Below are 27,155 nucleotides of genomic sequence, written 5' to 3'. Positions count from 1 at the left end.
GCAAACAGGTTTTATAGACTTTTGAGTACAATCTAAATCATTAGGATGGTAAAAAAAGAAAAAGATGATGAACATTAAATACTCTGTTAGAGTTTGTAGATAAGAAGAAAGAGAGAGGTTGTTAAGGAATCAGATAAAAAAGGAAATAAAGAGATAGCTAACCAGGGTTATTACATGAACATAGCCAATGGTTATTTAGGAAGAATTTTAGTTTAGTTTGAAATAGGGAGAGTGAAGTTAGGGTTGTGAGGTCTTGTGGTAGCTTGTTCCATATTTTGCCAACTGAGTTGGAAAATGTGGAGTTACCTGCTGAGTTTTTAGATAGGGAGGTTTGGACCAGTATTTTGTTAGTGGAGCGTAGGTACCTCTGATTGTTATAGGGTGTTATGAGGGTGGAGAGTATTGGAGTGTTGTCGGGGTGATGTAGGGCATTATGGGCAATAGTGAGTTGATAGTATTGTATAAGGTGGGGTAGTTCCAGCCACCCAAGTTTTTTAAGATTTAAACAATGATGAGTTCTATATGGAGAGGCAGTTGCAAATCTGGCAATGTTGTTATATGATGTAGCAAGTTTGTTAAGATTATGCTTAGAAAGATTTGTGTATATGGAGGAAGCATATAATAGGGTTGAGATTAAGTGGGTTCTAGCTATTGTAGTTCTGGCTTCAGGAGTAAGAAAATATTTGATTCTGTAGAGAGAGCCAAGTTTTCTGCTGGTAGATTTAATTGTAAGGTTAATATGGTAGTCAAATTTTAATTGATTGTCAATAGTAATACCCAAGAGTTTTGTTGTTTGGTCAGGAGAGATAATGGTTCCATTATCAGATGTCAGCGTAAAATGGATAGAGGAAGACAAGTGGGTGGGTGAAAAGAGCAAGAGTTTGGTTTTCTTGGGGTTGAGGAGAAGACAATGATTAGAGAACCATTGTTCCAAGGTTGTGAAGGTTTTTTGTGTGAGAGAGTGAAGTTCTGTCTGTGTACAGCCCACTCTATACAGCTATCAATATGGCTGTACAGAGATTTTGTAAAAAGCTCAGCATATACTATGGTGTTTACTGGGTCTGAGGCTGCCTAGAATTTAGCCAAGGTGTTACTCAGTAGAGAGAGGTTTGCCTTGGAATAGTACCTAAAGGTTTTTGGTTTCACTGGATTTCTGGATTTAATTTTTATTTCAAGCAATACTGCCTTATGGTCAGAGTGAATACATTACATTGGGTGATGCACATTGCCCCTTCATGTTTGTGAGTACAAGAGCAAAGATGCTTGTCCTTCTGGAAGGAGAATGGACCAACTGTTACAGGATGTTTGTATTAACAAAGTTTAGGAATCGCTGGGCTTGTGCATTAGAAATGGTGTAGGATTCCCAGGCTATAGAGTGGTAGTTGAGATCCCCCATAAATATCATACTGTGCTGAACGGTGAGGGATTCTAGTACATTGAGATAGGTAGTATGGGTTTTCTGGGACATAGAGGGGGACCTATAGGTTGCAAGGATATGGTACGAGACCCTGTTTATGGTGAGTTGCACATGTACAAGTTCCAGTGGGTCATACACTTTAGCTAGTGTGGATGTGAGGTTGGTTTTAACATAGACTGAGACTCCTCCATCTTTAGTTCCCCCCTGTGCAGTAGCTAGTCTAAAGGTGTGAAAGGCGTTATAACCTTGCATTGCTGGGTTACTGTCTATGACTTTAAACCATGTCTCTGTTACTACACAGATGTCTACACTCTCTAGGGAGAGGAAGGCTTGCAGTACCACCATCAGATATTCCTTTGTAGGTTTAATTAAGTCAGTAGGTTCATCAGTTTGGTATTGCCTAAAAAGGCATTATGGAGATGGAAAATGTATTTACCAATATCCGAAAGTCTAGAGGGAATAACTGCAGACCATCCCTGGAAAAGTAGCATGGTCTAGCAACAATGTCCCCTCAGGTTGTCAAATATTGTACCCCTTTGAAATTACACCAGAAACTAAGCCAATTGTTAAAATCAAACATTTTCTATTGGTAAGATGACATTATTCTTGGAAAAGGTAGTATGTTGCTCAGTGCTAGACTCATACCTGTCTGAGACACACAATCAGCATGCTCAATCATCTCATGCTTCGTGTAGTTGAGGGAGCTATGTCTCAGGTCAATAACACCCACATGGAGTAAGACAGAGTCATACTGGTACCTGTGGTTTAGTGACTTGAATGTGTGTGTGACTTGATGGATCCTAGTCCTGGAAAGGCAGCTAACATTAACTCTGTCTTTATTCAGTCTGGTGAGGGGTACATTGGTGTACCTCACTATAGAATCACCAGTGACCAGGAAATTTGTCTGTGCACTGGTTTGCCTTAAAGCTTAGCAGTAGAGGCATTGGATACAGTGTTACTATGTGTAGCTGTGAGTGGTGTTTTAACAGAGTCTTTATGTGATGGCTGAGGACCCTTTATTAATTGTGCTGTGCAGGAGGTCTTAGTGTTTTAGGAAGGTTAACTTTAAGTGCCTAAGCATAAGTAGTTATATGTGTAGGGTTTTTACCCTGTGCAGTGGGTGTGGTGAAAGTGTCATTGACAACCTCTATAGGATTAATTTTTGTTGTATGAGAGAGTTTTACCTCCAGCATAAAAATGCATTTACACTTCTCACATACTTTATCTGTATTATTAAGAATAAGTGGGTTGTCAGTGTACATGAGGCAATTGCTACAATGCCTCAGAATACCCATCTCAACCAGAAAGGCCATAGAGAGAGTTGGGAAGTGCATATTCATGTCTTCTGATGTACTAGGAAGGAGTGAGGGAAATTTAAATACTGAATAGGTCAATAAGACTAGGAATTTGATAAGCAGTGCTCAGCTATGCACAAACTAGATACCCTAGTAGTTAAAAAAATCTGTCTAGACAGTAAGGGTATTTTAAGGGAAACATAACACTGTGAGAAATCAGCATCTACATAGATTACAAGGGGGAATTATGCTCTGAGATAATGCTGACTATACAGATCACTGCTAGGCATTGCTGCATTGTCAGTACCAGTTCTAATTAAATACTGTAAATAATGTCAAAAAGTGCAGATATTCAACAAAGAAACACAGCATTTCCCAGTTCAGAAGAGTGGAGGCTACCCTCTGTTCACACAAGAGTGTAGACCAAAAACTTTCTTAATGTAAAATAAGTGGTTTGGATCCCTTTAAACTGGAACTAAGACACTTTTAGAATAACTGACATGATAAGCCTTCAACTAGCAATCCCAAGATCAGAAGGGCATAGGCTATCCTCTCCTGCCACAGGAATGTAGACCACAAACCTTCCTATTGTAAAATAATTGGTTTGGAGCCTAAGTGCTTAAACCAGAACAAAGACACTTAGAATAACAGGCACAACTAGCCTTCACCAACAATTCCCAGCTCAGAAGGGTGGAGGCTACTCTCTCCTCCTACAAGAGTGTAAACCGCAAACTTTCTTAATGCAAAATAACTAGTTTGGAGTCCAAATACTTAAACCAGAACTAAGACACTTTTAGAGTAACAGGAGCCTTCAACTAGCAATTCTCAGCTCAGAAGGGCATAGGCATTCTTCTTCTGCTACAAGAGGGCAGACTATAAACCTTTCTAATGTGAAATAACTGGTTTGAAGCACAAGAGCTAAACTATAACAAAGACAAATAGAATAACAGACCCAATAAGCTTTCAGCCAGCAATTCCCAGCTCAGAAGTGCATAGGCTATCTCTCCAGCCAGAAGAATAGAATGGAATAGAATGGAAAACATGTTTACAGAAATCAAGAAACAGACTCTTCAAATCACAATGAAATTAATCTTAGAGATGTTAAGACAGCATTGCAGCACAAAAGAATTGCATTTTGTTTCACAGCAGTCAAAAGAAAAGGAATGTTAGATAATCACACAGCAGCTAAAAAAGTTGCTAGTTAATTGAAAACAAACTAAAGGAAGATGTGAGAAACAAACGTTTGGTAAGAAGTAATAGAAATGGGGACTGAAATGTGCTTCAGAGGAGGAGGAGGAGAATCAAATGACCACTCCATGGAGGAAGACCTATGGAGGCAAGCCTGCTCCCCCATTGTAAACAGCCACAGTGGAGCTCTGGACAGCTGACATGAGGGATAGGAGCTTCAGAGGTTAGCGGGAGGAACACCTGACCTACAGGCTGTCCTACTAAGAAAAAGAAGACCAAAAGTATTGCTTACAGTGGATGTGCGGCTTGCATATTTACAGACGTATGTTAAGTTGTTTATAAGACTTTGCAAGAATGAGCTCTAACTTATTAATAAAAGCTTATGAAACTTTGAATCTAATGAATGATTCCATTTTAATTAAGCAATTCTACTGAGCAATTTCACTGTTTATACTTCTTTGGAAATAATAAGGGGTTGGGGGTTAGTATAAAGTTGGTATAATGGCTAAGGCATTTACATCATAGTCACAAGATACAGGGCTTGACTCTCACCTTTAAAAGGTAAACTGGCTAGGCTTAAAATGGCATGCAAGGGCAAGTAGCCTAGTACTTACCTATGAATTATTCCGTTGTGGGTTTTAAATATGCTCATTAAGGGGATTGATTAGCATAATGATTAAGGTATTTACCTCTCAGACATACAGAGTTTGATACTCACCTTTGGAAGGAATTTAACTAGACTTAAATGGTCCACAAGGATAGCTAGCCTAATAGTTGCATATGAACCTATAGTTCTAGAAATATGAACACATGCTTGCACTTTGAGTGCATTAAATTTATAACTAATTTTGCTAAAAGGCTCAAAATGCAGTGATTGAAAAGATGGTAATCCAGAGCTTGTATGAAGGTAAAAAGATAAAAAGCTATATAATCAAATGCATCTATTTTAACTCACACATCTTACTATTAATTAAAAATACCTGCACGTGTGGATGATTTAGCAAATAATTATAGTATTTCTTTGACTGAGCTTTCACTATGGCAAAACTAAACTATAAAATAGTAGGGCTCAAAGCAAGATATATAAGTATACTAAAATGCCTAATACTGTGAGGTCTACTTCATAAAAAAACTCATACATAAGTAAAATTTATCTTCTTACTTTATAAAGATGGACTTGTTTCAAGGATACTTTTCATAAGAGTTCCAAGGTCATTAAAAATAAATAAATAAATGAAATTGTGAAAATGGTCTTTTCTATCACCTTATCAAATGGTCTTTGTGAAAATTATATTGATTCCCCCCCTGTGGTTTTTGTTTTATATAAACACTGTGAATCTAGTACAAGAATAATGGTATAACAAAATAAAATTGGATGGAGGAATTATATTTGGAGATGTGGCTCTTGTAAAATGCCATGGAAATTATTTATTAAAGATTCAAATCAAATAACTCACAAAGTCCCAGATTCAAAAAGGTACATGGCTACTCAGTAGCTTGTCAATATGATTAAATGGAGTCCAGTTTTGCCATTGCCTTAACCTTTACCATATAAGAAAGTATCTTGATTCTTCAACCAAGCCTTCTTAATTTGTAAAGGAACAAAGCTTAAATCGACCCCTTTTAATTGAGTGAAAGAAATAAAAATACATTTAGAAATCAAATATGCATTTATATTGCTCTCACCTACAACTAGAGCATTTTCTCAAACAGTTCAACAGTTAAATGCAAAAAATACAGAATCTATGTCATATTTAAATTAATAACAGAGTTTCAGGAATCAACATACAAACATATTAATTTCCTATAATGTATTCTAATCTCATTGTCAAGAAGTTATTTTTTGTTTCAGTTCCATGCATATGAATCCTTAACACATTTGGGTCAGATTAGATGGTTGAGACCCTATCATTATAATTTAAAGTCTATTCATTTCTCCTAGTTCAGTAGTAGCACCACTGGATAGAATTGGTAAACAATCACGTACTAATTTAAGTGCGGAACTTACATAAAAGAAATGATAGGCTACCAGTTAATTCCTCTCTACAGTCAACATTTTTTATAAAACTTATCTGATTCTCTTTATCAAGATTTAGATGGCATAAACTTCTTTGAAATGTTGACACAGGAGTCATCAGACTGAAACCTGGAAAAATATGGGGGGATTATACATCCAGAGGCAGTGTAATAATCTTCTTTTTAAATAAAATCACTTGAGTAAATTAGAGCTATGTATATATAAATGGGAAATTCCATCCTGCAGTTAGTGTAGATGATTAAGGCTCTGAGCTGTTAAAGAGCTGCTTTCTGCAGTCAAAGGTACAGAATTTGTGTCATTTTACAAGTCACTTAACAAAGCAGCAGTCCTAGGTCATTCCTAAGAGGGACACTGGCAAACCAATAGGTAAACTAAAAGACAGGTTTTAATCTCCATATAATCAAAGGACATCAAATATATTTATTTTATTTTCTATAGCCACAAAGACATCGACATTGGTTAACCTTAATATGAAGGTTATCTTAATATGAAGGTTGGGATTAGATAATGAGATCCAACTGTCTTCCCTCAACATTTCCTCTTCTGAAATTATGTTGGCTGTATTTTGATTCTGTACATAGAAAGTATATACTAACACACCATAGTAGTTGTGAATAAGAGGATGAATGAGTATATAAAGGAGGAGAATATTTGTTTAAGCACAAAATTATTTTGGTAAGACCTGTTTTATCTTTGAATAATTGTTTATTTGATTTGAATGTTTAATAAATATTGTAGCAAAAATAAGCAATTAAAATGATGGATACAGCTGATATAGCTAGAAACATGTTCCTTAATTCACAATTACACATGAAGTACATTAAAGGGCAAAGAAAATCAGCTAATACAGTTAAGCAAAAGGTATAAATTCTTGATTTGACCAAATACCTACAATCAAGCTACATAACAGTTAATAAAGATCAGTAATGGTCCTATTATATTACTAATAAAAGGGTTTAGTTTTTGTAAAGTAAAATATTTCTATCTTTGTTTATAACTCTTCTCAGCAGTAGTAATCTTTACTCATAATAAGTTCCATTTGTGTCATATGTTGTAACCCTAAAGTAGCAAATTACTTTAAAATCATTTCTTGTGATGAATTACGCTGAATACCAGAAAGTAAACCTCATGCTAATTAATTCACTTATCTTAAATTATGGAATAAATATTCAGTATTTCAAGAAGTGTTAAGATATTATAGCAGATTTGCTGAGTACTAGATGGCGCATCCCATACTAATTTCAAGGTTACTTAACTTGAAATACAGAAAAAAATTTGCATTTCAAGTAAGTGTTACTGTAGTATAACAGATTATTTTTTTTACCCAGAAGATGGTATGCTTTATCTTGTTGCAAAGGCATAAAAAGGTAAAAACATAACAAATAAAAGGAAAAAAAAAATTTAAGGGGTTACCTACTATATATTCAATTTGAGAACACCATGAGAAATATGTGTAAATTTGCACATGGCTGTCTATACTGCTCTTGAAAAATAATCAGTTGATATTCCTCTTACAAACAATATTTTTTATAAAATAAATAAAAATATCTCATATCCATCCATAAAAATAGTCAGGCCTATTTAAAAAAATCTACATCCTTACAACTTAAATATTCTCACTCTAGGGGTTGGGCTTTTGCAACTTTGAATGCTAAACATATGACAAGTTGCTGATTCTTCACCTTATAAATCAGACATGTCAATCATTCAGTATTTCACTGACTGATATTTGCAATTGGAAATGAGGAAATGATTCTTTTTAATATCACAACAAACAAAAAAGAACATAAGACAGGCTGTTAGACACATTCTGTTATTTTGATCTAAACTGAATACGCGGATCAGCTCAAAAATATATAAATCTATATTATTAAAGTCTCGTTTGAATGATTTAATAAATTACTTTCTAAACATGACTTTATTGTATATCACAAGTAAGATTCAGTATGACTGAATAATATGGTTAGCGTTGAATGAAATACATGGCATATTACCTCTTACAGTTCCATATTGTATCATTCAATGCAAATAATTTGATTAAATCAAAATTTCTGGGTTAGCTTTAATCAAGAGCCCACATGCAAAACATTATTAAACATTAAAATAGTTTAATCGCATTATTTTGGCACTCTATATTAGTTTAATATCATTATTTTGGTACTCTTACCACATTTCCTTTATTTATTTATTTTTTCTTTTTAGGACAGATTTATTTTTTAATTTACATTCTATGGAAGTTACCTCACCAGGATGGGGTATCTCTGCTAGAACACAAGATTTCCAGTGCTATTTAAAGCAGATTGCTTGCAAAGGGATTTCTTCACTTGTCATTGCTAGTCATTAATTTGGATTAATTCATCTTTGCATTTGTATTGACATTTGTGGCTTAAGTAGTTTTTCTTTTAGAAGTTAACAGGTGTTAAATGAGTACTGTAGCCACAAGCCATTTAAATATAACAGAAATTAATATTATATCTGGTTTATAGATAAGATATCACATTAGGTATATCTTATGCTGAAATAATTTTTCCCATTATCACTTGCATTTTAACATTCTATTTTAAGAGATAGAATGGGCTAATTTAATGTAATCAATGAAGTTCAGAAATTATGAGACAAATTTTTGTGTAAGGCTACAATCCCTGGGATTCAGAAAGGATAAAGTTCCCGTGGAAGCCTTAGCTTGGTAGTTTCCCCCATCATGCTAAGCCTTTCTGATTTGGAGACCAACCCGCTGGAGATTTCCCATCATGTAGGCCTCAGAGTGGGGTTCCTATTATGTGATCGAAGTTTTGAAACTTCGAAGATGACAATATCGAACTTGTCTGTTCGAAGTTTCAAAACTTTGAACACGGAAAAAAAAAATAAAACATGCAACAGTAAACTAACTGTTGCAAGCAGGGGGCAAGCACCCCTGCGCACCCACACCCCCTGCTCTTTAAATATACCAACTCTGAGATCGCACTACAGTGCAGTAAAGGGAAATATTCCCTTTCTGCACTATAGTGTGGTCTTGGAGTTGGTATATTTAAAGAGCGGGGGTGTGGGGGCACAGGTCCCCATGTTGGAGGTGCAGGGGGGCTTGCGCCCCTGCTTGCAACAGTTAGTTTACTGTTGCATGTTTTATTTTATTTTTTTTATGTGTTCAAACTTCTGCAAGTTTGACTATATGGTTTCAACCATATAGGATTCGAACTTGTTGAAGTTCGATCACATAATAGGCACTCCTCAGAGTGGAGGGCAGAGCTGCATTATAATGTATGTGACAGTCTGAGGAGTATCTAATACTAATTAACCAGGTGCTTTCTCCCAGAAATGTCTGTCTCTTGGACAAGTAACATTTTACTCTAGGAAAAAAAAAGTGACTACTTTAAAAACATGTCAGTCACCCATTCACTCCTAAGGGAGTACTTGTGGTGCAGGTAAGTTCAGTCAAGACATTGGGGTGTCAGTGTGTGTGTGTGTGTGTGTGTGTGTGTGTGTGTGTGTGTGTGTGTGTGTGTGTGTGTGTGTGTGTGTGTGTATGTGTTTGTGTGTGTGCGTGTTCATGTTGGTAGGGGCATGAATGAAGCTGCAGAATGTGTGTGAGTGAGTGTCTGCCTGTGTAGTCACATTAGAAAGCTTATACGGGGAATTGAGAGTCTGGATATGTGTAAGTACATGTTTGTGCATGTGTTGGAGTGTGAGTATGGGTGAAAAAGTGAGCATTTCTGTGAGTGCAATTGACTGCTGGGGGCTTGTTTGTTGATGGATGGATATGGTGTGTGTGTGTGTGTGTGTGTGTGTGTGTGTGTGTGTGTGTGTGTGTGTGTGTGTGTGTGTGTGTGTGTGTGTGTGTGTGTGCGTGTGTGTGCGTGTGTGTGCGTGTGTGTGTGTGTGTGTGTGTGTGTGTGTGTGTGTGTGTGTGTGTGTGTGTGTGTGTGTGTGTGTGTGTGTGTCTGTGTGTGTGTCTGTGTATGTGTGAGAGTGTCTGGAAGTGTGTGCACATGTATGCACGTGTGTGTGTGTGTGTGTGTGTGTGTGTGTGTGTGTGTGTGTGTGTGTGTGTGTGTGTGTAGGAGGTTGCCTCCCCAGCCTGATGCATGAGCCATTAGGGAAGAGCAGTAGCACTGTAAAATCTGACATCTGTAGTGTGACATTCAGAGATATTGGTGAGCTTTTTTCTGAATCTTAAAGAATACATTTGAAACTAAAATTGTAACAGATTTAAAGGGCATTTTACTTACCTTAGAAGAGTGATAACCTTAGACTTTTGTTTGTAAACAAGGGGAAATTAAGGAGCAGAGTTCCCATACAGAGTGACCCCTGTCCCTGCAAGAAACACTGTTTTAAGCATTTGCAAATTTCATTCTAACTAGATCAAAGCCTTTCTTGATTAGCAACATATTTCTGAAGTGCCACACACCCAAACCTTTCAGTTCTTGGCCCAAGGCATTATTAGACATGAGAGTAAATGTTCATTGTAGTTTCTTGTTCTGCCCAGTACATACTCCTAGTGTGTCTCATTGCATGTATAAAATTACCATAAATTAAATGAAAATTAAAAAACTCTTTTAAATATCAATATTGCTCTACTGATATAATAAATAAGAAGAAATGTTCCCATTTGCTGAAGTGTTTTGCTATTATATTCATGTAGTAGTACCTGATTCAAAACAAGCAATTTACATTTCCTTACAGTAAAGCTTAGGATTTAGCACTGTATCGCATTAGCTAGTGTCAGGTTACTGAAAGCTTAATAGTTTACTGTAAATGTTATTAAAATGTACAATTTTAATATATGAATGTATAACAAGTTAAGTTGCTACAGTCCTCCACAAACTTTGAGGAAATAACTTATCATTCTCTTTTTGATCAGGTATAATACAGTGCAACATGAAACTTCCTTTCAACCATATGCAAGACATATTCACTGTACAGATGACTACAAATCACTCCATTCATTCATTCATTAATTTATTTATTTTCTGATACTCTAGCCTGTTCAGGAAAATGGGGGCAGTCTGCAGCCTTTCCCAGCAAAGAACAGATGTAAGGCATGGAACCAGTACAGACAACAGCCCAGTAAAGCATGCAGAGTCCCTTTCTCTCTTTCTCTGTCTTTCTCTGTTTCACACACTCACACACACAAACACACGCAGACGCTACACACATACCTATGTATTTAGAGGTCCACTAAGTCAACTAGTGGCATATTTTTAGCAGGAAGGAGGAACCAGACACCCTTGCAAAAACAGCATGAAACAGATTAGATACCCAGATGTCCACATCCCTGGTATTTATAACTGTTATTTCTAATAGTTTTAACAGTTAACTTCATATTGTAAAAAGAGCTACAAAACGTGAAAGATAATGGAAACATTACACAAGTAGGCTTTGTAAAAATATTTAAAATAAAATGCATACTTTGTATAGTTGTAACAGACTGTTTGTAATAAATGGGAAGATAGAATCAGGAGACGGCATTTAACTATGTATTATAATTTCTCATTTACTTATAATTTATAATAAATGTAATACTGTCTGATATGCTTTGTACATTAAAATATGTAAAATCCTTTATTTGCGTGCTATGCATTTAACAGAATGTATGTCACATTGTATAAAAGATTTTATTCTATAAGTCATCTTGTATGCAGCCTACCTTTGGCTCATGTCAGTCCTAAAATGGTTCTAAGGTCCAGTCAACCTGCATTGTGAAAAAATTAATAAATAAAAAATAACAAAGCAACATTTGATCATCTTCTATCTATTAGCGCAGGAAAAGTGCATTTTAAATATGGATATTGTAAGATACAGTTTATATCCAAGAGCCTTTTGTTTAGAGAATAAATGTGGTGGTCTCCAAGAGATTTTGTGAATATTAAAAAAAAAAAAGAGAGAGGAAGACAGAGACATACCATAACAGCAAATTCAAAGCTCTGCTTGCTTGATTGAGCTAGTCTAATAAATGTCCATATCATTGCTACAAAATATAAAACGACACAAATCAAGGTAATGTACATTTTCTTAATCAGACTGCATTTGGAATGTAGCTTATTCTATATTTTTAGAAACATTAGTCACGTAGCCTTACATAAATAATCAGCATTTCAATAAGTAGGTATTTTTCTCTTAAGTACTAATTAAGCTGTCATGTCTCTGATTGAGAATTGCTGGTGCATTATAATCAGGACTTCAGACTTGCATTTAAATGTACATGCTAGCAGACCCTATACCACAAACTATATAATCAAGGAAAGGATATACAGCTATAATGGTTTATGGCTATGAAAACATAAGACATAAGTGTGAAGTGAAATGCAGGTCTTTGAGTAAAAGTATAAAAATCAGGGGGACGAGGGGGTTAGAAGCAAAACAGTTACTTTATGTGTTTTTGTTAGTATATTTATCATACTACATGACTACACAAAGACTTTTGTGAATAGCAGTGTATGCATATTTTTATTTTAAGCATGTTTGTGGAACGGCATTTTCAGTTATATGAATTTATTGTCAAGTGTGATATGGTATGTTATGCTTTGCAAAGATTGAGTTAATGTTGTGTGAGTCAGTTAATGTTTAAACACGCTTTTATAAGCATCACAACTGTGAGAATACTAGGATATAATCACACATTTAAATCATTAACAATTCTCTTATCAAATATCAGAGTTGTTTTAATATTAGTATGTGTAAGGTAATCGGTGAATAGGTTTCTGAACTTACTTGAAATATACTTAAAGTCATTAATCCTTTATCAGACAACCAATTTAGACAGATATTTTACAAATTCATGATGGTCTGTATGGGAACTTGGAAGGAAGGAAGGAAGGAAGGAAGCAAATCTTGGTGTTTTATTCTAATCTGAGAAGCTTGGTGAATTCATACATTAAATTTACTCACAGTGGGACTAAATGGATGTATGTCACACAGACAGGCTTGGCTCTATGAAAACATTTTATAAAAGTACATACCAGGCCAGATGCAAACAGTAAGTGCACACTTTATTGGAAGAACATCTCAGATCTGCATCTGTGTAAAAAGCCAACATCAACCAACATAGAAAATATTAAATGTTTTAGTTCAAAACAGGATTTCTGTAGAAAACACAAAACATCTGATTGTTGCTTCTGCATATCTTATCAACTTTACTTTGTATGCCTTGCTTCCTGATTTACAAGTAGCCAACAGCCATCTTGTGTTTGGTTTTTAATTAATCAGGAGTATTTATTAATTCCTTGTGGGGAAGATGACTTTCTGAGGGGTCCAGGTTACAAACTTGACAACTTAAAAGGACGAAACTCACAAAATCGAGCCTACATGACTAAATCTTTAACCTTGACAAGCACACAAAAGAAACAGTACACATGATATTGCAGGAGAGAAAGCCTCCCTCTGCCCCCCACACCCCATTGTACTTATATTTTCCAACTTCGAGATCGCTCTATGGTGGGGAAAGGGTAAACTCCCCGATCCCCCCTGTTAGCAACCTGGCAAAGTTCAGGTGCCGACAAAAAGAAACACTGTTCCATTCCTCTTTTTCCAGTTCCAGGTTACAAGACTCGAGCATGTGGCTTTGATCTTGAGCATTTCTTCCATTTTGGTTATCGTGTTTGTAACCTGGAACCATCCTGTGGTATTGTGATTGTACCTAATGCAGCAAGAATAGAAAAGTTCTTCACCATTAGACTGTCATTCAGAAAAGTATCGGTTGTGAGTGAAGGCAAAAAGAAAAAAAAATATTTCTTTAACTTTAAATAGTACAGTGGCATTAGAACTTTCCAAGGATATGTCAGGCCAACTGTTAGGCATCAGGTGAAGAATTTCAACATACTATTCTTTTTATGGATGGCAGGCTTTCATTTCTGATCATGGAGGTCTATTGCAATGGATTTCAGAACATATGTATATCATTCAAAGCACAGTGATGTTGCTTTAATTCATATCACTTTCTACAACCCATTAGAACACACCCATACACATGTCCAATATGATTAATGACAAGATAGAAGACAGACCACACCTGCAGTGTCTCTGTGCTGATTACCCACCTTCCTGATAAGCCCACAGAAATCACACTGGCAAAAGGACAAGAAGAACCGGTATGCTGACACCAGAAGATGGACCAAAGAATATTCATTTTACAGAGGACAGGCTGCATTGGTGAAAAATTAGTCAGAAAGTCAATAAGACCCAAATTATTAGAATTTGAGAAAACAAGTGAACACAGTAATCAGGACTGTTCCTAGAAATTCATGTGATATAACAGAAGTAAATAGGATATATTACTGTGCAGCTAAATAAATAACAGATAATGTTTTAAAACAAAACACAGGACAGTAAGGGAAAGGAAGGGGAGAAATCAAATGCCTTCATGGAAGTACTGAAAAGAGAAAACTATAAAGCAATTAAGACAAGATGTGTTACTGTTAGAAGAGTACAGAAGAGGGAACAGATCAACAAAAATAGTCAGAAAGATAGACATTTATAAAAGCAACTCGCAATATCAGAAGAGATCAAGATATATCGTACATTATTGCAAATAATAAACTACAGATAGCACAGGCAGAAAAAATTAGAAGATATGCATGTAATTATAAAGGAAAAGAACAAAATAAGCTATGTATTGATGACCCAAAAAAAGCATTTTACATAATTGGGAAACAAGGCAAAAGGAATTGAAACACTACCAAAAAAAGAAGAATTAGATATATTTTGGAGAAATATCTATGAAAATCCTGCAGAACATAACAAAGATGCTGAATAGACAGAAGAAGTAAAAGAAGAAATAAGAAGTGCAAATGTATAAGATATGAAATGGGATGAATTAACAGCCAGAGAAATAGGAACAAAATTAAGAAAAACTCCTAAATGGAAAACCCAAGGCCCAGATATAGTACCTAACTTCTGGCTAAAAGTATTAACATCTTACCATGAAGATTTAGCCATGAGTAAGAACTGTCTATATGCACACCCTGAACAGACGCTGACGAGGTTAACAACAGGAAAAATAATACTCTTCTTTAAGAGTGAACCTGCAAACTATCCTAAAAACTATAGACCAATATCTTGCCTTCCAACGACGTATAAACTATACATGGGAATTGATGCTGAGAGAGTTTGAAGTCATTTAGAAGAAAAGTCAATCACTGGCAGAAGAACAAAAGGGTAACAAAAGAAAGTCATATAGAACAAAGAATCATTTGTTGTTAAATAAAGTCACAATAAAGTGAAGTGTAAAAAGGGGAAGAATCTAAGTGTGGCATGGATAGACTACAAAAAAGCATTTGACAGTATCCAACATTCATGGATAAAAGAGTGCTTTAAAATGTATAAGATATACCCTACACTGACTGATTACATTACATTACAGCAAACCACTTTGCAGTTAAGCCATGAAAAAGGACAAATTATTATTCTAGGGATGAAAATTCAAAGAGGGATATTCCAGGGTGACTCTTTGTTACCGCTGCTCTTTTGTCTTGCCCTTAACCCATTAAGCTGTCTACTTAACAGATTAGGTCACAGCTACTATTTGGTTCCCATAAAACAAGAAAGTGTAAAGACTTCTCATTTTCTTTTTGTGGATGATTTAAAATTGTATTGCTTATCAGATAAGGAACTAAAAGCACAACTGCAAGTGGTCAAAACTTTCTCAGATGATATAAGAATGTCAGTCTGTCTTAATAAATTTGCAAAAGCAACCTTTAAAGCAGGAAAGCTGCAGCAACCAAGAAAACATCAGTCTGAGACAGGAATGTGATATAAAAGAACTTGAGCAAGAGGAAGTATATAAATATTTGGGAAATGATGAAGGATCAGAAATAAAACATGAACAAATGCAAATAAAACGTAGCAAGGAATATTTTAGAAGACTAAAATTAATACTGAAAACAGCTCTGACATCTAGGAACAAAGTCTAAGCTATAAACCAATTTGCTCTTACAGTTTCAGAGTCAAATCCCACTAGCTGTGGACATGCATGTTTCAGTCTTCTTATGACCTTATCAGCCCAGCATAAGTAGACTGTTTGGCTAATCTTTGGAAACACAGGGTTGCCATACCCAGCTGATGTCCGTAACCATTAAGGTATCTGCAAAATATCCCATCTAACAACTGCAGGAAAGACAATCTGTAAGAAAAAAGAAGAAAAAATGAAAAGAAAAAGTAATCTGGATACTGTCAGTAGGCCACAGTGGGGTGGGGGGGTGGGGGGACCATGAAGCCATAAAGGGTGCCAGTTTACCTAAGTCCGGTCCTGTTGGTACAAGTAATATGCAGAGGGAGTGGTGTGTGTAGCATTTTTTGTAGGTTTTTTGAGATCAAAGTTTTACATGTCAAACTTTTGCACTTTGATGTTGCTGTTTGCTGATCTTCTGACATAGACCCTTTCATTCAGTGTATGCTTTTTTATCTTCACATAGTTAATTTGTAACTAAAAAGGTCCTTGTGGTGCAGTCCAGTCCAGCTACATGCTCAAAATACATCCATTCATCCTCCCTGTCCTAAACCACTTGTTCTGCTGAAAGCTGTAGTAGTAGAAAACTGAGTAGGGTGGATTAGGCTTCCCAGTTACCATTAATAATTTGATGATGAACAGAGAGAGATATAATCTGTTCAGCATGTCCTGCAGCTTCTTCCCAGGGGTGGTACCTGCCACACATCCAATGGGAGGCTTCCTGGAGCATCCTCACAAGGTGCCCCAAATACTTCAGCTGTGTCCTTTCAACATACAGGAGCAGTGACTGTACTCTTGATCCTTTTAGGCTGCTTTAATTAAACTTTAATTAGGACATTCACTTTGTCACATAGAATGACACTCTGAGAAGGCACCTTATTTTTCCATCTGCAGTCTCGTTCTCTAAGGCACTTCTTAAAACTCATAACTATAGGTGACAGTGAGGACATAGACTCACCTGTAAACTGAGATTGACTCTCTGATTTGGCTCTTATTTCACCACCAATACAGGTGCAAAGTCTTCAGTATGGTTACCGCTGCACCCACCTGCTAGTAAGTCTCCTGATCTACTCTACCTTCCTTCCTTGGTGAAAAAAAAAAACATAAACATACTAAAAACTCAAACATCTGAGGTGATGGACCTGCTCTCCCCTTATCTGCAGAGGGCATTCCACTCTGTTTTGTGGAGAGGAATTGGTCTGCAGTTCATTTCATCCATAGTTTAACAGTCTTAATATTATGCTATTATGCTGGGCTGATGAGGTCATAAGAAGACTGGAACATGCATGTCCACAGCTTGTGGGGTTTGGCTTTACTGGCCTGAATTTCTCCATTAACAGACTTAAGAAGAAAAAAGTCATGGGCATTCAGAACTGCCATCTCCTGATCCACTTTACCTCTCTTGGTGAAAAAAACATAAACATACTAAAAACTCAAACATCCGAGGTGATGGACTTGCTCTCCCCTCATCTATAGAAGGCATTCCGCTCTTGTTCGTGAAGAGGACCATCCCAACCTCTTCACACTCATCAGTGAATCACTCAAAATAAAACTTTAATTAGAACATACTGAAGACTTCTTCACAGGGTAAGGGGTGCAAAAGTGTGTTCATATCTGTATGCAGAAGGCAGACTTGATAGATTAGATTTGTCTTTTTCTCCCTACATGTGCATATAATAAAATCTAACATAACAGATGTGTTACTGTTAGACCATAATGCATAATATAAGAATGCACATTATGTACTTCTTCTGACTCTCTGGAATGATTGAAGTTAATATAGCAACAGCTTAGATTTTCAAATGCTGAGGTGTGTGCCTGTGGGTGTAACACACTTAGCTCAGTTGTGATTCATCACACTTCATCTTGACAAACCCGAGTCAATGAAAGCAGCATCTATAATATAATTTGACTTTTTCATAATGAAGTAAAAAATATGTTTACTGTGGCAGAAAACCTCCAACACAAATCCCATGCAGAGGGATTTGTGCTTTTCATTTTTTAAGCTATATAGCCACGTCTGAGACTTCTGTGCATATGACAAATTGTTATTTCAGCTGCTGGAGTGGTTTTGGAGGAGAGCATGGCACACTAAAGGATGTGAAACTTTTACCAACATAATGTTGTGTCACACAACTGATTTCATTTCTCCTTACACCAGTAAAGGAAATTACTCTTTAGCTGAGAAGACTGCTTTTGCTGATTCAGGCTCTTCACAGTGAGAATCACTAAATCGTATTTTCATTACTTGTATTGTTACTTTATGCATGTGTACCTGTAGATAAGTATGCATTGTGCTAAGTGACAGGAATCAACCCTTTTCTAGATTTATATTTGGTTACTGTGTGGTAACTATGTCAAGTAACAGAGCAGCAAGAACGTGCGTCTTCTCCCGGTACCACAGTGCATGGATTATGCTACTTTTACTTATGGTTTGGCCTACACATTTTTGTGTACATTTGTAATTTTTTGCAACTTTTTTTTCTTGAAAAGTATAATTGGGGGTAGTGTAATGAATATACATCAATTTAGTAATTATGCAGCAGTTTTCCATTAGGACACCGAACACCTGATTAAAGTACCATAAGGGTGGTGCCATATAAAGGTACAGAAAAGCTGCATGTTTACTTTGTTTTGCTAGTAGTAGACTGATATGTTTTTGGATTGTTGTTAATGGCACTATAATAGCCACCAGAGTAAAAGTACCAGTTGTTATTCTACCAGAGGCACTTAAATTTTATTTCCAAGATGAGCAAGGGGTGCCGAAGCAGTTTTGCATAATAGGAAGCATATTCATTAGTTTGACTTTTTTTTCTTTTTAGCATGAAACGATTTGAAGATCTGATCTCTCCATATAGACTACATGATGGACTTAGGGATGAGGCCTACATCAGTGAAATGAGAAAGGACTGTCCTTGGAAGATCTCAGATGAAGAGCTCAGGATCAACAAAGCAAAGGTAAACTTACCCATCAGAGAATTACAGATGTCAAAACATACTGGAATATCCTAGCCTGAAAATGATATTTGTTTCTGATATGACATAGGTTTTCATCACTGTCTTTAAAAAAATATTCAGGTAGTTCATAATACTACAGTCATTTATGGCTCAGTTTATTATTTAGCAGTGGAGATACAAGGGGGAATTCTGTAATTTTCAGCTCATTTTAGAAGATTTGTGGTAGCTTGGAGAAGAATAGGTACTCATAAATGCAATATATTTTATCCTGGGAAATCAGGACTATATGAGTTATGTACTAGTCTCACAGAAACTAACTGTGAAAAATTCAGCACAACATAAAGGACACACTAAATTGCTAAATTTATGTGTATCATTTTAATTTTGGCACAAGAATACTCATATTGGGGGGATCGTGAGGGGAAACTACTAAAAAAAATTATGTCACTGTTGATGTAATATGAGGCAGACTGCAAGAAAGAGGAAGGAATGACTAAGCCTCTATAGGTTTCATTAGTTTATATATGAGGGACTGGCCCACAAAAGTAAGATGGAGCGGCCACAAGCAGGAATGTCTTCTCAACTTAGTTGGGCAAAGTGGAAGGGATGCCATCAGTCTGGTATGGCTCTCAGTATTTAATGTGTGGGATCAAGAACCCATGAAGAAATAAGACCTCCAAATGTATTGAAATGTACATTTGTTGCCTGATGAGAAACAAGGAACGTCATTTAAGAGTGGTACATGGAAGGGGGATATAGAACCCTTAATGAAAGACAAGGGGAGGGTGAAAATTCTGAACTGCCAAAGGATTTATTTGTTTATGATCTGCAGTAAATGGGATACATTTTCACTAATGGAAATCATGATACACTATTCACCCATCCATTTTGGTACCAGTTTGCTGGAAGGCAGAATCTATCCTGGCAAGCACAGGGGTATAAAGAAGAAAAATAATGCTGCTCAGGAAGTTTTTTTTTTTTACTTTGCGTACTAGGTTTTTTGCACACCAGACGTAGATAAGTATGATTACATTGCCAAGTACTTAATGGGACACCAGTTCTGACACACGTTGGTATGGGTATTATTACATTGCCACTGTTTTTTGGTTTATGGCAAGTGCTGCACTCTAACATATCCCAGTAATACAATGGTGAGCCTGAATCATGTCTGACTGCATTATGTATAATCTGTCATCCCAATTTATATATTCATATTCATGAACTACTCCAGTAAATGATGCAGCTACAAATATAATGTGTTTTTCCCTATTTTAACTACTGGAGCAGACCTCTGGATGTGTTCATTTATCATGACAGCTCTTTGTTTTTTGTAACAGAGCCTGAGTTAGTGTTTCTAAACAAAACAGTTAATGGGGAATGGTATATAGTGTCTAGGGAATATCTTCAGACAGTGCAGTCACATCCATTTTCTTGCCACCTGAGAGCAGGGCTATTAGGAAATGCATTTTGACATTTTACAGTAATAGTACATTACAGCAGATAATTTCAACCACAGTAAGAGCATTCATCTTTCCTTGTTAATTACTTTCAGATAACTAGAAAGAGATGCATTACTTATAGTCGAATTTGTCTTCCAACGGATGATGAATTTAAGGGTTTGTTGCCTAAGATTATAGTGCTAAAGACAGATGGAATTTCACACAGTGTATTTACTCGTACATCTAAATCAAAATGACAGAAACTATTTTATGATTACTACCTTTAGTTGTAATAGGTTAGAAACCATTTTAACAGCACAACATAAGAAGCACATGTCCTTCAATACTGGCATACTTGGTCGCACAATTTTTGAATTAAGGGATTTGCTCCCTATCAAAAAGGACAAGACTTGCAACTTTGAATCCTGCAGCTCTGAGAATAAAGTGCAATTACATAAGAAATGCAGTGTATCTTAAAACTTTCAGACCTATTATACATTTGCAAGTCCAATAGTTTCATACACACCCACTCAAGGGCTCTAAATCTCTTTTGTAAAATAAACACATCACATTGGAGGGATAGATATCACAGAGAACACCACTTATTTGGAATAGTCTTCCTCTCCATATTAAAGAAAGTACTTCTCTTTTAGTATTCAGTCATACTCTGGACAATAGGATGGGTAACTGCTAATTCACCTCCAGTTTAGCACTCTTGCCTTTCATGGAAAGGGGCAACATGTAAATATTCTGCTGTTCTCTGGGTTATTCATACTTGAAATATAAGTGTTAAAAACATCCTGGTAGTGTATGGCTAGGATTCTAAGTATCCTCACAGATCAATAGCCTAGGCAATATCTATGAACTTTCCTATACCTGTAGAGAGCAAGGTATGCATAGTTTTTCCTAATCTATCTACAGGATATTTCACCAACCTCTGCATCCAGAGCACTCAACAATTTCCACAGCATAATGCTTCCATATGTGGAGAAGCCTATATGGTTTCCAAGCACACCACACCATGTTGGCCTTCTATGGCAATGTCCATTTCCCTGAGGTACTGGGTGTTATACACAACATATAGGTGACAATAAATAACCCACTTGGCCCATAGTCACAAAGGTTTGTGAATAGAAATGATTATCAACCAATGTACTGTAACGTGCATGTCTTTAAATGTCACTCGACCACAATGAGGACATGCAGACTCCACACAGAAGGCGCTCCAGCCAAGAATCGAATGGGAGAACCTCTTGCTGTGAGATGACAACACTAACCACTGCACCACCGCAGCCTACCACTAACCTCTGCACCACTGCGGCCTACATTTATATATATATATATATATATATATATATATATATATATATATATATATTAAAACACACATGCGTGCACACACATTTGAACTCTAACACTGCTTCAGCCATATTGTCAGTAAGTGCAGGAAATGTGGCTTATATTAAAATGTATGGCTATGTTTATTGTGTGCCCAAATATATTGCCTCCATCCTGTGTTGATACTGTTTTGAAAGAGATGATGGATACTCATTGGAGTCTAGGCTTATGACACTTTTACAGAACCCCCAGTGCATGGCTAAAACCCAGTGTAACACTGCACATGTGCAAACCCATAGTATTGTAGAGTGCATTTTTGGCCCTCTCCAAGCTCACTTCAGCTGCCTCAGTATGACCCTGCTGCAGGCTGTGGGATGTTTTTCTCATATTGGGTACTATACAATATTGTTGGCAATATACTATGTTGGTATAGAAACAGACTGGCTACCCGCCTGTTACTGGTACATTTCACACACATGGCCAGCACGGAAGGTGCATTGATACCATCTTTAGACAGGAATCTGGTGGCAGTGCAACAAATGGCAGCCACACAATCACCCCCAGACAGCAGTGGGCACAGTACATGGCAGCTCATGCAAGGTGATAATATCTAGTGCAGGCCAATGTGCCTAAATAAGAAAAAGGTGACAGTGCAGTGTCACACAGTGCAAACATGTTGAATATAGTGTTAATATTAGGCTGTGGCATAGCTGTATGTATCTTGTTCATATAACACAATGCATGCAATGTATACTGTGTTCAGGCTACAGTCTCTGTTTGCAGTGCTGCCCTACAGAAATCTGCAAGATGTGATACTTATCCACCACATCATTCACTGAAGCTGATTTACAGAAATCTGCCGAATGTGGAACTTATCCAGTACAACATTCACTGATGCTACTCTACGGAAACCTATTGAATGTAGTACTTATCTGGTGCAACATCTACTGCTGCTGCCTTACAGAAATATGCCATATGTGGTACTTATCTGGTGCATCATCAACTGCTGCTGCCTTCAGAAATATGCCATATGTGGTACTTATCTGGTGCATCATCCACTGCTGCTGCCTTCAGACATATGCCATATGTGGTACTTATCTGGTGCATCATCCACTGCTGCTGCCTTTAGACATATGCCATATGTGGTACTTATCTGGTGCATCATCCACTGCTGCTGCCTTCAGACATATGCCATATGTGGTACTTATCTGGTGCATCATCCATTAATGCTGCAATACAAACATCTGTCAAATTCCCAGTTCCTCACAAACTAATTAACTTGCTTAAGGTCACATAGTAAGTAAATGACGGCTGAGGTATTCAAACCCTGTACTCCAGGAATCACAGCTCACAGCCTTAACCCCTTTGTGCCAACTGCCAGACTATTGCTAACACAAGCAGCCTAACCAATACATCTCAAAACTGAAGCACTGCATGTGTCACTCTGTGAGATTATATTTTCTCTTCTTGTGAGCTTGTACACTGTGTCAATGGGATGCAGCTACTCTGTGGATTGTCTTGTGCTTCTGTGGCTGAGGTTCACTACATGGCTATGTCTACTTGCATGGTTGCTGTGCTGCTCTTTTATATACACTGGCTGCAAATAAGGGCTTCATGTCTCATTTTGACTAGTTAATGACAGCCTTTGTCACCATACAGTGCTGCTTAGCTGGACAAACGCTGCACAGAAGTGCAATGCATCCCTATGAATCATGGCCGACTGGAATAATGTTAAAATTTAACAACGCCTTGGCTGGCATTCTGCATGAGTCAGTATTATGCCAACTTTCTGCTCTTAAGGTTCACTGTGAACAAAATGTGGTTCTGTTATTGAAAGCCATCATACTTAATTTAACACATTGATGAGATTGTTCTTTTCTTTTCTTTCCTTCTCAAAACACAAGAGTCAGTAAACAACTTCTAGGAGGTCTCAGCACTTTGGTGGGCTGGATTTGTAGAAGAAACTTAATACTGAACACTAGCAAAAATGGTTCTACTGTTTAGCAGCAAAGCATTTCTCTGGAATTGCACACAATTAGTGCTATGTACCTGTACATGCAGTGAGTAAACTGGGGTGTGACTTTTATAAATTATTCAGGTTTCTACCTAGACCAAGTATGATGTGCCTTTTCTGTAGCATGTCCTAGATCATATCCAAGGTAAATAAAATTGGCTACTATATAATAGGCTATAGCAGACAACATTAAGCTTAACATTGCCAGGCCCATCCTAGCCACCTGATTACTCGTTGCTAGGTTTATCCTGTCTGTTTTTTCACTAGACAGAGATGCAAAAGCTAGAAATAACTTAGACATTGGGTAGATACTGACTCATGTCATGCAGCCCAGCTGAGATTCTACTCAAGAATGTGGCAAGCCAATTCATGAAACAGGATCAATACAAATGGGGATATCTTATACACAAGCTGAAGCAATCCCAATGTTGGTTATAGTAAGACCAGTTTTGAATGGCGTGAGTTAGGGGTATGTAACTTCTAATAAAAAATACATTAAACAGATTCACTGAATATACTTCAAACCTAATTTTTGACTGAAAATAGATTTGAATAATTTGCTTATATTTTATTGGTAGGAATATGTTTTGGCAGCATGCTGGCTCAGTGGTTAAGATATTTACTTTTTAGTTCCAGGGTTCAGTCCTAATCTCCACTAATTGCCTGTGTGAATTTTGCTAATTTTCTCTGAATACTTGTGTTATGCATTTGTTAACTAGGTAAATTAATTGATCCTCAGATTCTTTTAAGCCACAGGGCAGGCTACTTAGGCAAAGGTATTTTTGGAGCCAAAAAAAAATACATTTTTTGGGGATGTAAGATGAAATTGGAATGCCAAGATATAATCCATGCAGACAAAGAGAAAACATGCAAACTCCTCACAGACAATGATTAGATGTCAGGATTGAACCCTGAACCTAGCGCTGTAAGGCAAACATGTGCCTTAATGCTGCCCACTTCACAAAAAATATTTTCACTAAACTGAGATGCAAAAGCTGGCTGGCTGGTTGGCTATGGTAATGTGATCACACAGAGAAAATTAGATTATTGCATCACCCACAGTGCCTGAATCTGTTACTTTTTTCTTGCAGTTTCATTAATGAAATACTAGATGTCTGTCTGCTTACTGTCAGAAATCAAAGGGTGCTCTTTGATGAAAAGGGACACAAAATACATATAAAGCAGAATATATCTGCTAAGCAGGTAGGGCTGACACTGATGAGTGCAGCTTGTTTCAGTGTTAAGCTAATAAGTCCTTATCCCTTTATGTTATGACAGAATCTGTTTAATGTTAGCATGCAAATTATACAATGCAAAGAAGAAGACATCTGTGCTAACAAGGGAAATAAGTAAATGATTAGATGATTGAGCACTTACAAATAAAATAAGTATGTTTCACCTCCACAACAGCCATCTGTATACCTGCATTTCATTTAACTTGATCCTTTCCAGGAAGCAATTTGACTGAAGATCTGATGTATTACATAGTTCATATTATACGTGGTATGCTTCATGTATTATGTAGTTCATATTACACATGGTGTGCTCCATGTATTATGTAGTTCATATTACATGTGATGTGCTCCATGTATTATGTACTTCATATTACATGTGGTGTGCTCCTTGTATTATGTACTTCATATTATATGTGGTGTGCTCCATGTATTATGTAGTTCATATTACATGTGGTGTGCTCTGTGTATTATGTACTTCATATTACATGTGGTGTGCTCCATGTATTATGTAGTTCATACTACATGTGGTGTGCTCCATGTATTATGTAGCTCATACTACATATGGTGTGCTCCAGGTATTATGTAGTTCATACTACACGTGGTGTGAGCCATGTATTATGTAGCTCATACTACATATGGTGTGCTCCAGGTATTATGTAGTTCATACTACACGTGGTGTGAGCCATGTATTATGTAGTTCATATTACATATGGTGTGCTCTATGTATTATGTTGTTCATACTACATGTGGTGTGCTCCGTGTATTATGTAGCTCATACTACATATGGTGTGCTCCAGGTATTATGTAGTTCATACTACACATGGTGTGAGCCATGTATTATGTAGTTCATATTACATATGGTGTGCTCTATGTATTATGTTGTTCATACTACATGTGTTGTGCTCCGTGTATTATGTAGTTTGTACTACATGTAGTGTGCTCCATGCATTATGTAATTCATATGTGCTTTTGTTTCCTTTGCAGTCTACTCGCCAAGTGAGACTGAATGAGATTTTACTGGATTACTCAAGAGATGCAGCACTTATTGTCATGTGAGTGTGACACCTTTATAAAAAGTTTACATTGCATGCAATTGCAACGGTTTTGGTTGATTTAATGATTCATTCTGTTTCGTCTCTTTATTTTTTAATACAGCATTGATAGGAAAAATAATTAGTTTATTGTAAATTGCATCGATTTTTATCTTTAATATGCAGCTCATGTTTTGTAAACTACAAATTTCATGCTAGTCTTGCAAGAAACTATCATAATATCGAGTATCAAGGCAATAATGGGTTGTAGTCACCTACTCAGAGGTAGAATGATACCTTGTTTCATAAAGAAAGCTCTTAATAAACAAATTAAGTAACGGTGTGTGCGTTATCATCCATTCTGCCATTGGGCAGTATAGAGAGTTTGTGTGTGTGTGTGTGTGTGTGTGTGTGTGTGTGTGTGTGTGTGTGTGTGTGTGTGTGTGTGTGTGTGTGTGTGTGTGTGTGTGTGTGTGTGTCTGTGTGTGTGTGTCTGTGTGTCTGTGTGTGTCTATGTGCACTTGCATGTGTGTTTTCATGTTTGACCTCATAATACTGGCTACCTCTAAGACATGAATATATTTAGACTAGGTATCATAAAGCTGCATTTTTATAGTTTTTACACTGTGACCTAAAATCTGAAGCAATGAGTTTGTTGTCATGAACCTGCGTAAGTTTTCTTTCTTTTGATATTTTTTTTACACACTGAGATGAATTCATAAATGTTACACTGAGGTGTACACCTTACAGTAAATTTTTGAATTCAGAGACAATCCCACAGCAGCGCATTTGCACAAAGACATGCAGCATTGTAGTGGGCTGTCTCCAGGGCCATGTTGCTTGCTAATCAGGCATCCCAGGGCAGAAACATATGCTAATTAGCTATGCACTGTCCCCCCCCCCCTTACTGTCTGTAGAAAGGCACTCACACAGCTGAGCGAGTCAATAAATTAGTGTAGCTGCTCTTGGCAGCTCACAGTAATGAATGTAGCCAAAAGGTCATGTTTATCCATTGTGGTAGAGGTAAGTTTGGTATTAACAATTGACTACAATCATCCATGATTTATAGGGGCAGGATAAAGGAGACATCAGGGACATTCTGACAGCACATGGTCAGATATGGAGTACATTGTGCGTGTTTGCATAGTGAATGTAGGGTACCTATGCTAACAAGATGCAGCTGCCACTGCTAACTACTTTAGGAACTCCTGCTCTGCATCTGTGGTAGTTAACAGGGATTTAGAGACATGCAAATTTGTTAA

General features: G+C 36.8%; 1 protein-coding gene across 1 annotated transcript in view; it reads left to right on the top strand.

The window, feature by feature from the left end:
• Window positions 1-27,155, top strand: part of SLC12A3 (solute carrier family 12 member 3) — a 564,508-nt gene that overhangs the window by 452,475 nt on the left and 84,878 nt on the right. Inside the window, exons 30-31 of the mRNA XM_044079103.1 lie at window positions 18,701-18,836; window positions 25,847-25,914. Of these exons, the coding sequence (XP_043935038.1) occupies window positions 18,701-18,836; window positions 25,847-25,914 (204 nt within the window). The remainder of the gene's footprint in view (window positions 1-18,700; window positions 18,837-25,846; window positions 25,915-27,155) is intronic.

Source organism: Protopterus annectens, chromosome 8.part0, assembly GCF_019279795.1.
Source record: "Protopterus annectens isolate FY-2018-M chromosome 8.part0, PAN1.0, whole genome shotgun sequence".
Taxonomy (NCBI): Eukaryota; Metazoa; Chordata; order Ceratodontiformes; family Protopteridae; genus Protopterus; species Protopterus annectens.
Note: the sequence above shows the minus strand (reverse complement) of the source record. Positions and strands in the feature narration are given on the sequence as shown.